The sequence below is a fragment of the Neoarius graeffei genome, chromosome 7 (assembly GCF_027579695.1).
Source record: "Neoarius graeffei isolate fNeoGra1 chromosome 7, fNeoGra1.pri, whole genome shotgun sequence".
Taxonomy (NCBI): Eukaryota; Metazoa; Chordata; class Actinopteri; order Siluriformes; family Ariidae; genus Neoarius; species Neoarius graeffei.
Genome location: NC_083575.1, coordinates 18307493 through 18320192, shown reverse-complemented (window position 1 = coordinate 18320192; position 12700 = coordinate 18307493). Strand labels below are relative to the sequence as shown.

At 42.2% G+C, this 12700-nt stretch overlaps 1 protein-coding gene across 3 annotated transcripts in view; it reads right to left on the bottom strand.

The window, feature by feature from the left end:
• Positions 1–12700, bottom strand: part of itga9 (integrin, alpha 9) — a 259270-nt gene that overhangs the window by 173652 nt on the left and 72918 nt on the right. For all 3 annotated transcript variants that reach the window (XM_060925348.1, XM_060925349.1, XM_060925350.1), the window contains one exon: positions 6109–6176. In XM_060925348.1, coding sequence (XP_060781331.1) covers positions 6109–6176 — 68 coding nt within the window. The remainder of the gene's footprint in view (positions 1–6108; positions 6177–12700) is intronic.

Genomic DNA, 12700 nt, shown 5'->3' with positions numbered 1-12700 from the left:
GCATGTTTGCTGGCCGTGAATGTGTGACCTGCAATGATGTTTCAATGCAATGATTATGTGTGTGCTTGAGACAGCAGCCGTCATGAAGAAGAGCTATTCAAGAGTATAAACAAATTGACTACAGGCGGAAATTAGCATGTACTGCTATAACCTGGGACAGACATCTGTCCTTACCACAAGGATAATGTTTAATTTGTGCACTGTCCCTTTTAAAAATAAAATAAACTCTAAGAAGTGTGTTTGTAGTTTGTATGTACGAACAGAAGTGTTCCTAATAAAGTGGGCGGCTGCCCTCTTCTCAGTTTGAGGCTTCTCATTCAAAAACTGTAAATCCTATCGTTTAGGTAGACACATTGTGTGAATCAGGACAAGTTTTACTACTACTTTTGAGAAAATCATGTTTGTAGAGTGAAATTTGTGGCTGAAAACACAGTTTAAGCGAGAAAGTTTGACCTTTTTTTTCAAGCTCTCTCCACTCTGACTTAACGAGCTGCACTGGTGTGTAACGCAATAGACACCCATTCAAAAGCCGTATTTTCTCCCGGAACCCACATGGCGTTTGAGCCAGGACTGATCCGAAAGTGTAGAACCTAGCAGAAAAGTTGAATGCCAGATCCACAGAGGAGAAGTTTTCCTACGTTTTAGAATTTGAATCATGTCTCTAGGTGAAAGCATGCCAGAGCAGCGGACGTTTGAAAAACGTTGAAAAAGTGCTTTTTTTCAATTAATTCCATAGAAATGAATGGGTTTTTTTTCGACGATTTTTTCGCGACTACGTCGCGAAAAAATCGTATTCTGTAGAAAAAAGTAATAGCATAGCGAGTCCGATCGAGCCGCACGTTTTGATATATTGTTTGTCTGTGTGCGACGTACGGTTATTGAGTTAATCGAAATCGAAATTTGCGTAGGAGGAAGAAGAATACGGAAGAAGAAGAAGAAGAAACACGTAGAAGAACAATAGTTGCTGTGCTGCAGCACTGCATCCTAATAAATATAAGAAGAAGAAGAAACACGTAGAAGAACAATAGTTGCAGTGCTTTGCACTGCATCCTAATAATATCCAAGCTCGTGTTTCACTCTCACTAGTGCTCTGTAAGGCTTTTTCCTGGTGATATTCGTTACACTTCTACCCGGCGTGAAGCACTCACAGTCATGTGGTTGTGACATCACTGTAAACAAATCCGTTCTACTCATCCAGACGACTTCACAACGGCAACGTTGCCAGATCTTTCCACTCTGGAACCCGTTCTCAAAAACATTGCGTTTTGGGCACCCAAAACACCGGTGCCGTGTGGACGCCAGGCCTAAACGATAAGCAATTGTATCGGAGTCACCTGAATCTGTTGCCGTGTGGACAGGGCCTTAGATTAACCAGTTAATCCAATCTATGTCTTTGGACTGCAGGAGGAAACCAGAGCAAATTCACGCAGACACAGAGAGGACTTGCAAACTCCACATAAAAAGGCCACAGTTTGCCATGAGGTTCTAACCCAGAACCTTCCTGCAATGAGACAACAGTTCTAACCATAGCACCACTGTGCTGCACCAAATTTATCTAGCATTTCCTATTATAAGATTAAAATCAGGGTACCCCCAGGATTGTTAAACCAAAATTTAAGACTTTTTAAGACTTTTTTAATGCCATTTCAAGTGAAATTTAATACCTTTGTTGCACTCATTAGGGAAGAATAAATTATATTGAGCACCAGATTAAACCTCAAATAATTACTATTTACGAGTGTTTGAAATAACAAAATTACATTTATTAAAATAATCAATCAGAATTCATTCTACTCACACCCCCTGGACACCATGCAGAGGAGAGCACCCCCATGTAAGTCCAGACAATCACCCCTCATACACACACACACACACACACACACACACACGCCAGAGAAGCATTCAAAAGACAAAAAGAATAGTATAGCTATAATAGTATAGTATAGCTGCCTGCTTCTGAATTGTGGATGCAAACGAAATATGTTTACCACTTTTCATGTGAGAATCCAGAGCTGTAAGCCCCATTGTCCCTAGTTGAAAGTTTTTTTTTACACAAAGTGCATAATGCCTCACGGTCATTATTTGGAACCCCCTTAACCCAGGCGTATTTAGGCCCCGGTCACACCGCCCGAACTTTGCTGGAGCGTTCCTGGAGCGGTGAAAAAAATTCATCACCGCTCGTAACCGTTCACCACCGTTTAACAAAAGTTGGCCCCCGTTAAAGCAATGGCGTATACGCTCGGCCACCGCTGATGTTTCTCGAGGGGCCCTCCTACCGCTCCGAAAGTTTTGAGCTGCACAAAATATTGCGAGCGGTGAGGAGGGGGCAATTTTCTGCCCCGGCAAAGTTCACCCCCGCTCCACCAACGCCCAGTCAAAGTTTGGCACCGCTAGACGCAAGTTCGTGGACGCTTGGGTCCGCTAGGCCAACGCAGAAATCTTGAACGCTGGACCACCGCTGCTTCGCCAGCGTTGCCTGGGCGGCGATTAAACGTTGCACAAACTTCGGTGGAGCAGTTGTAAGCGTTTTACGAGCGGACACGGGGTTGCTGGAACGGTGTCGGGCGTTGAAGCAGCTATCCATGGCGGCGATGAACTTTGGTTTGGCGTTGGTATAGAGGTGTCGGAGCGGGACCAGAATTTGGCTATAAATACGGGAGAAATGGACCAGGAGCTCATTTGGAATCGAGCTGCCGTTGAGTTCAGACCTCATCTATATCGAATTTGCTCAAAGTTACAGTAAAACTGTATCACCATGGCTGCTGAGAGACTTGCTATGATTGGTGCTAAACCAACTTTATACCCCCGCCGAGCCAAAGCCCGCATGCGCAGAACGCCCCTATACCAACGCTCGCTACCGCTAAACCAACGCTAAAGCAACGCCGGCTTCAGCGGTGCACCGCTAAGCCAACGCCCGTGTTTTCGATTTTTTTTCCCCATTTTGTGCGCGGTGACGAGCGTTGTCGAAATTCGGCCCCCCCTCCCTACCGTTCAAGGAACGCTCCAGCAAAGTTCGGGCGGTGTGACCGGGGCCTTAGGGTCGAGCAGCCACTTCGGGTTGAATCTGCACTTCCCCATGCTCTCTCCCCCTCACCCTCTCTGCTCTATGCGCCTGCTGCTCTCGTTTCGTGTGAACCCTTTACGGCGCGACGTGAATTTCCCGCTGTTTGCGTGTGAACGCCAGGGCAGCGCAAAACATTTTAGATTTTGCTTCATTTTCATCACAGAGAATTTAATCTAGGTTACGCAACGATGTTAGACTTTCTTTGGAAAATTAAGACCTCTGTGGAAAAAATTAAGACTTTCAAGATGAAATTTAATACTTTTAAGGCCTTAATTCTGGAAAATGAAATTCAATACTTTTTTAATACTTTTAAGACTCCGCGGGTACCCTGAAAATAAACCAAACATGAGAGTATTAAACCTATTTCTAGACATTTTTTGTTTTGAACATATTTCAAGTTTTAAATAGTCTTACTCTTTTAGCAGATTTTCCTTATTTCAAGGAATAAATGCTTAAAATTCACAAAATTATCTGCCCATCGAACAAGACCATTTCAAGCTCGAGATTCGTAAAAATGTCAGGATAATAATCTTTTATTTGGTTTTCTGTAATCTCAATAGGAAATACAAGATACATTTTGAATATTCTCACAATAGTTTAATTTTGAACACGCCATTTGTTGCAGTTAAATCTTTACTTCACAAAAAACAAAAAAGAAGACTTTACCTATCATTCAATTATTAATGATAAAATCATTCTGAAATAAAACTGGAAGCATGAGGGGCAAATTGAAACTCTATAGATAATCTATTAAACATTATGAACTATAAACTGGTCTATCCAAGTAAAATTAAGACAGAAAGCCCAGTTGGATTGGATATCAACATCAATTTCACTCGGGAGGACATCAGTGGGAATAATCTAGCCTTCTTGGATTGTGATGTACACATTAGACAAGACAGAAGCCTTAGCATCGAGGTCTACCAGAAACCCCCACACACAGACCAGTACCTACTCTTCGACTCACACCATCCACTGGAACACAAATTGGGGGTCATTAGGACCTTGCAACACAGGGCTCAGAACATTCCTACAATGGTAGAGGGAAAAGAGAAGGAGCAAAATCACATCAAGAAAGCACTTCAGAACTGCGGGTATCCCAACTGGGCTTTCTTCAAGAGCAGAAAAAGGAACATAACGGACAAGGAGGATAACAGGAACAAACGCAAGAACATTGTCATTCCCTACATTTCTGGTCTATCTGAGAAACTCCGGAGGATCTTCTACAAACACAACATTCCGGTACATTTCAGACCCAATAACACCCTGAAGCAGAAACTGGTCCACCCTAAGGACAGAATAGCCAGACACAAACAGGACAATGTAGTGTATGCAATTCAGTGCAGTGAGGAATGCACGGACTCATATGTTGGGGAAACAAAACAACCGCTTCACAGGCGCATGGCTCAACACAGGAGAGCCAGTTCCTCAGGCCAGGACTCTGCTGACTATCCTCATCTTAACACCAAAGGACATTCATTTCAGGATTGCAACGTACGCATTTTAGCCAGAGAGGATTGTTGGTACAGTATGAGCGAGAAGTTAAAGAAGCCATTTTTGTCAACCTGGAACGGCCATCACTGAACAGAGGTGGTGGTCTAAAGGCCAATTTATGCTGACAACCCAGTCCTCGCAGATGGCGTCTGCGAAGCCCCCCCCCCCCCCCCTTCGCAGACGCTCTGCGCGCACCTCCCAAAATTGTGACCACCGCAGACAGCCTCGCAGACAGCGTCGCAGACAAGAGGGCTCTGATTGGTCCACTCTACATCCACTGTACACGCACTTCCGCTTCCCTACTTTCCCGGTTTGGTTTGTTTTCACGACCGCCATTTTTAAAAACACGAGCGAAGATGGAGCAGCACGAAGAGCGGTTGATCGAGGAAGTGAGGAAGTACGTACATCTATACGACTCCAGTTCTAGTCATTATAAGTAACCGGAAGATAAACACTCCACTAACCACACCCACCAACTACTCCTAGCGATTTCGCGACTTCGTGCCCCCTTGCTTTGTGGCAGTGAATAACATCGCGCACGCCTATTACTCCCCGCTCAACGATAAATTACAACTGTCTGCGAAAAGCTATCTGTGAAAGCCTTGTCGCAAGAGCATGCAGAGGCCTTAAGACATCATTTATCAGCCACCTACAATGCAGTCCTTGGCACACTTCCCAGACAACTGAATGCACACCAAAACCCAGCTGTTTTCAGTGACTCACAGGAGGACAGAGAGAACCAACAATCCATTGATCACCCCAACAACTCTCTAGGCCGTTCACACCCAGCCCCCAGTGACCCACACCAACAGGATGACTCAACGACACCTTAGGATTGCTTTTCATCCATGATAAATACCTGATACTCCCTATTAGTCAGACAGAACTGAAGAAGCCTTTCGGATGACAGGTGAAACGTCTTCAAGAATCTTCAAGCAAGTCCAGTTGCTCTCTTTTACTACCCACAGTTTACTATGACCTGGATGACTGAGAATCTTCACAGACACATTTCTGACTAGTTTTAATCTTCATTTACAAAATCAAGACACAGAGTGCAACTTTGATCCTATTTTGACTCATGATGACACTGATAAATTGGATACAGGACATCACTTCTGTCAGATTACGTTTTGATATCAATTCAAAATTCCACTGGGCAGCAATTTCTTCTATCCTTGTACATCAAAAAGGCTTTTGGCTACACTTTAAACAAAGAAGTGAATATTCAGAATACATAAAAGGGCCCAAGAGGGAAACATCCCAAACTTCATTGTGCCTGAAGGTGAAAATATTGCAAGTGGTGATAAACACGGCTTATCAACATACAACTAATAATAAATTACTACATTTGTCATGGACAATAATTTGATATGAACCTTTATTCATATAAAACCAGTAGACTGTACAAAGTCAGAACATTATACATGCTAATGGGTCTGAAGAGAGAATGGAAAGAATGTGATACACATACAACAGAAAACATTAAACATTACAAAATACACATTAGGGACAGTAAACACATGGTGTACTTCACATGCACTGCTGCTAACCTCCATGAAAGCTCCTGCGATTCCTGCCTGGCATGAGCCATGTTCCTCCCCATACATCTTCTTATGATCTACAGGAAGAGAGATACAGAGACAAAGTGATGGAGAGAGAGAAGGAAAAAAATACCAGCAAACCTCAAAATGATTCCGCTCTGTGCCTGAGCCAGCAGTTATTGGAGTTCTTCCTGCATTCCATATGGAGCTAGTCAAAGGCTCAGGACCATCCAAGAGGAATCTGGGGGCTCAGAGGCAGATTCAAACAACCCAACAGCACCACACTCAACAAAAACTCACACTTGGGGAGCATTGTTGGGGGCAGGGGGTAATCCTGTGCTCTACAGTTACAGAAAATATTAGTCTTGGATTCCCTGCAAAATTTGCTGTGCACACACCAATCCCCAGTGTGAAGCCTGATTGACCAGGGCAGAGCTGGAGTTGTGAAGAGAAACGGAAGGAAGAGAGCGGCTGCCTGAGCGACCCATCAGCCAAACAACAAGGGATTTCTGCTTGTGGAAAAAAACAACAAAAAAAAAACCTTGCATGCCTTCCCACTCTTTTTGGGGGCTGAATCTCAAAATCTAAAATCCAGGGACAATGGGCTCCTGGAATGTGAAAATTAAAAGTTCATGGAAGGGTAATTACATGAAAAAGTACAATAACATCTGGAGTGAAATACAAAGTACAATATAGCTAGGAAATACTGCAGCTTAAATTTTACACTAAACTTTAATACAGTACTGTGTTTAGCTGATTTTGCTTATAAAATAAGCTTCACTTTTAATGTAACAACAAATTAACTTTTGTGGTGAAGCCTATTGAGGGATCATCATCTGTGACAAAGAGAAAACAAAATTCTGCAAAATGTTCATCAGCACCATCTTGTCATAATCTAAATGTTTCCTCTATAACCATTGCTAAGGAAATTGAGCCTCCAAACGTATTCTTTCAAGACATCAACTTCTTTTTGCACAACTAAATAAAAATAGCCTCTACACTCCCCCGTGCCACATCTGGACAAAACCGTTTAAATTTATCTAATCATTCTTCCAGAATGAAAACACTGTATTAGACATCTAATGTCAAAGTGTATAATTTAACCAATCTGGAAAAAGTTAGAACTGAAGGGCATGTGCCAGTATTAACAGCATAAAATTTCTGTCATGGTACAGGATACAACTGTTGAACTTACATCTGAATAATTCATCATTTCTGTGATGGGACAATATTTTCCAGGTATATCAAGTCTGATTCTGGATAAACACACACACAAAGAGAAACTAGAATTCCTCTTTTTGTTAAATAAAACACATTTGTATTATTTTCAAAATTTCAAGTTTCGAAAATGTACCAGGCCATAACATTGATTTTTAAGCTACCAAAAAAAGTGTATTTATATTTCCTTTTTCATCAACATCACAAAAATTAAGATTTTATTACACCATTCCCACTCCCATACTGCCCATTCACTGTATGGCAGGTTAGCCTCACCCATTCACTTTACTGCAAGATATCTCTGTCTATCCCTGGGCAAGATATCCCTGCCCATTCACTTTACAGCATTTTTGTCCCATCCATTCTCTTTGTATCAGGTTATCCCCAACCATTCACTTTACTGTAAGACATCCCCAACCATTCACTTTACAGTAAAACAGCCCCACCCATTTACTTTCCCAAAGGCTAGCCTTATCTAGTCACCTTAGAGCAGGTTAGCTGCACTTTTGTTTGTAGGAGTTATTTGATCCAAACATTCAAACAGAGTGGCTAAAGTTTATTTTTTTCCCAATGTTGCAAATCTAATCTGTTTAGCATACATCATTCTGAATTGTTTTCTGCACAACACAGGCTATATCAAAAAGTTACTGTTGAAGAATGGGGCAATTTCAAGTATATTTGAACCAACAACAGAGCCACAACCTTTAAGTAGTATTATTTCATATAGTTCATAATATTTATCTTCATACTGAATAAGTGAAAACACTGATTCTGAGGTAGCATTATCTAATAATGGACAGTACCAGGCAAAATGACACACCTTCTATTTAAATGTTTTTCTTTATTTTTATTAGTTAAAAGACACTTCTTGTCTGAAAGTAATGATGGACTGTTGTTTCTCTTTACTTAGTTGAGCGGTTCTTGACATAATAAGGATTACTACAGTTGTTGAATAGAGCTATTTATTGTATGTTTATTATTTACTATTTGTTCCCAATATGGCCACCAAACTACAAAAATGCCCAGGATCCTTGGTGGTGGAAGAAACGACTTTGGAGAGTACTGTAGCATTGGATATGTTGATCCAAATCAAATAAATGATTGACACAAAGAAGGCAGAACTTAGCACAAGGTCAAAAACCAGTAAGCTGTGGGTAAACTATCAGAAAATGCTGCAAACTGCCAGAGCGATGATCAAAGCGGATTGCACAGGATCTTGGATGCTGCACTTGTGCGCAGTATCGGACTGCCTGCCAATATTTACTGCCGCTGGGCACTACAACTATCTGAAATCTGCATATTTCTACATCCAAGAAATGTGCCAACTCGAGACCAGACATCTTGATGTATGTGTCAAATTTTCCAGGGGTTTCCATGTGATCCACCACAGCAACCAGTTCTAGGAAGGCCTTAGCTCTGACCTTGTCATCGAGCAGACATTCATGCGGTCCTTGAAGAGTACTGGAGGCTTGACTCATGGAAGTGGAATGACCAAAGAAATGTGCGCGTTGTGGACCATGTCCACACCCATCACATCTGAGTATAACAACGCCATGCAGGACTTCAATGATCTCACCTACACGACCAGCAAACAACACTGAGAATCAACAGAAGCAAGGATGACACGAGATAACTCTGACCTGGAAATGATCAAAGAAAAACTTTTCTCTTGCATGCCATTCTCTCCAGACCCATCTCTGAGAAACATTGTTACTGGTGTAGTCGCCAAAGAGGATGTGAATGTGCATGAGTTTGAGACCATTGGGAGCGAGATCGTTGAAAAAATGGTTGGAAAATCCATCTTTGGGATCTCATTCAAACGGAAAGATCGGGCAAAAACCCTTGTGGATGAGTCCACCATCAAAGTTGCACAAGGCCAAACCACTGATCCTGCTCTGCTGTTCCAATGATTGCTGTTTGTGTCAAAAACCAGAAACCTTTCAATGGAAGACAATTAGCTATGAGCTCAGCCCATTCCCTAAAGTCCTGTTTGAAGCCAAACAAATCTTTGGTAAAGCCGACAAGCCCCAACTAGCACAAGCAGTCACTAAGTTTTCAAACAAGGAATCAAACAAAACTGTCATGGATTCTATCCCACCAACTCAGGGTTCCTGAGTTGTTTGCGACGAGTCCTTTTTTTTCCTGTGAGTGTTGGCGTTAATTACTAATCTTTAAAAAAAAATTTTCTACAAATAATTTTCCAGTATCATCTTCATTTTTATTGTACTGTCACTTTCCTTTTTGTACTTTCCACTTTCACTTTCCTTTTTCTGTTTTTTTTTCGTTTTTTCGGAAGAACGCCAAAACCGGAAGCTTTCTTTTTCTTTTTTTTCTCCTCCTGCGTAAAGACCACAAGCGGAGGCCATCCACATCGGATCTGCTTTAATATCGACAGATCTTCGATTAAGGTACATGAATCCTTTCATCATGGCACACCTTCAGCCTGTTCAGTGTGCTGAGTGTAGGATGTTTAGTCATTCTTCATCCGTCGCTAGCGACAGCTTTACTTGTGATAAGTGCAGATTAGTTAGCTCTCTGATGGAGAAGATTACAGTGCTAGAAGTGCGTGTCCAGGCTTTAGAGAAGGTCAGTGAGTGTGAGAACAGTGAAGTTTCTGTAGGGGAAAGTCTGGATGCCCTAGGTGGAGTTAGTAATCCCCCAACTCCGGCATTAGAGCCCTTACAACAGGGTAAATGGGTGACGGCTCGGCGGCATAAGCATAGAGCCAAAGCTACCGCTAAGGCTTGCCCACAATAGCACCACTCCTCTCAGCGTCACGTGTCGAACAGGTTTACTCTCCTTAGTGATGCACCCACTGAGAAACCTGAAAGAGCTCTGGTTATAGGGGACTCTATCATACGGCACATGAAATTAGCTCAGCCTTTAGGGGCACCAGCAGCTTTAGTCAGGTGTATACCGGGAGGCAGGGTGCTGGACATAGCAGGTAATCTTAGGGTCCTAGGCAAGCACAGGTTCTCAAAGACAGTTATCCATGCAGGAGCTAATGATATATGCCTTCGTCAGTCTGAGGTTACTAAGAGTAACTTTGTAGAGGTGTTTAAATTACCGAAGGCGATGTCCGATGCTGTACCGGTAGTATGCTCTGGCCCCATCCCAATGCAGCGTGGCGATATAGCTTACAGCAGGTTATGGTCACTGAACTGCTGGCTGTCCAGGTGGTGCTCTGAAAACAGTGTGGGCTTTATAGATAATTGAACTAATTTTGAGGGCACTGCTGGCCTGTTAGGGAGGGACGGTATCCATCCCACTTGGGAAGGTGCTGCTCTCATTTCCTGAAGCATAGGTCATAGTCTCAGAACATGCCTAGTTAATTTCTGACAATCCAGAGCCAAGGCCAGGGAGCAGACGAACAGGCTAAACCGACTGTCTGCTAGCTGCACAGAGTCGTCACTCAGGGCCCACTACATCGAGACTGTGTCTGTTCCCCGAGCTCAACAAAAAGGTAGAAATATTCAGAGAGTTTGTTCCAGTAACATAATCAATATAAAATTAGATCATACTGACTGTACAGCTGCTGCCAGCACCTTTGATCTAAAGGTGGGGCTATTAAATATTAGATCTCTTACATCTAAAGCGCTAATGGTTAATGAACTCATTACTGATCAGGAGGTTAATGTACTTTGTTGAACTGAAACATTGATGAAGCCACATGAATAGCATTAAATGAAGCGAGTCCTCCTGGATACAGTTATATACAGTGGTGCTTGAAAATTTGTGAACCCTTTAGAAATTTATATATTTCTGCATAAGTATGGCCTAAAACATCATCAGATTTTCACACAAGTCCTAAAAGTAGATAAAGAGAACCCAGTTAAACAAATGAAACAAAAATATTATACTTGGTCATTTATTTATGGAGGAAAATGATCCAATACTACATATCTGTGAGTGGCAAAAGTATGCGAACCTTTGCTTTCAGTGTCTGGTGTGACCCCCTTGTGCAGCAATAACTGCAACTAAACGTTTCCGGTAACTGTTGATCAGTCCTGCACACTGGCTTGGAGGAATTTTAGCCCATTCCTCCGTACAGAACAGCTTCAACTCTGGGATGTTGGCGGGTTTCCTCACATGAACTGCTCGCTTCAGGTCCTTCCACAACATTTCGATTGGATTAAGGTCAGGACTTTGACTTGGCCATTCCAAAACATTAACTTTATTCTTCTTTAACCATTCTTTGGTAGAACGACTTGTGTGCTTAGGGTCGTTGTCTTGCTGCATGACCCACCTTCTCCTGAGAGTCAGTTCATGGACAGATGTCCTGACATTTTCCTTTAGAATTCGCTGGTACAATTCAGAATTAATTGTTCCATCAGTGATGACAAGCCGTCCTGGCCCAGATGCAGCAAAACAGGACAAAACCATGATACTACCACCACCATGTTTCACAGATGGGATAAGGTTCTTATGCTGGAATGCAGTGTTTTCCTTTCTCCAAACATAATGCTTCTCATTGAAACCAAAAAGTTCTATTTTGGTCTCATCCATCCACAAAACATTTTTCCAATAGCCTTCTGGCTTGTCCATGTGATCTTTAGCAAACTGCAGAAGAGCAGCAATGTTCTTTTTGGAGAGCAGTGGCTTTCTCCTTGCAACCCTGCCATGCACACCATTGTTGCCCAGTGTTCTCCTGATGGTGGACTCATGAACATTAGCCAATGTGAGAGAGGCCTTCAGTTGCTTAGAAGTTACCCTGGGGTCCTTTGTGACCTCACCAACTATTACACGCTTTGCTCTTGGAGTGATCTTTGTTGGTCGACCACTCCTGGGGAGGGTAACAATGGCCTTGAATTGCCTCCACTTGTACACAATCTGTCTAACTGTGGATTGGTGAAGTCCAAACTCTTTAGAGATGGTTTTGTAACCTTTTCCAGCCGGATGAGCATCAACAATGCTTTTCCTGAGGTCCTCAGAAATCTCCTTTGTTCGTGCCATGATACACTTCCACAAATATGTCTTGTGAAGATCAGACTTTGATAGATCCCTGTTCTTTAATAAAACAGAGTGCCCACTCACACCTGATTGTCACCCCACTGATTGAAAACACCTGACTCTAATTTCACCTTCAAATTAACTACTAATCCTAGAGGTTCACATACTTTTGCCACTCATAGATATGTAATATTGGATGATTTTTCTCAATAAATAAATGACCAAGTATAATATTTTTGTCTCATTTGTTTAACTGGGTTCTCTTTATCTACTTTTAGGACTTGTGTGAAAATCTGATGATGTTTTCGGTCATATTTATGCAGAAATATATAAAATTCTAAAGGGTTCACAAACTTTCAAGCACCACTGTACACCAGCCTCGTCAAACTGGCAGAGGAGGAGGCGTTGCGGTTATTTATAAATAATGATTATC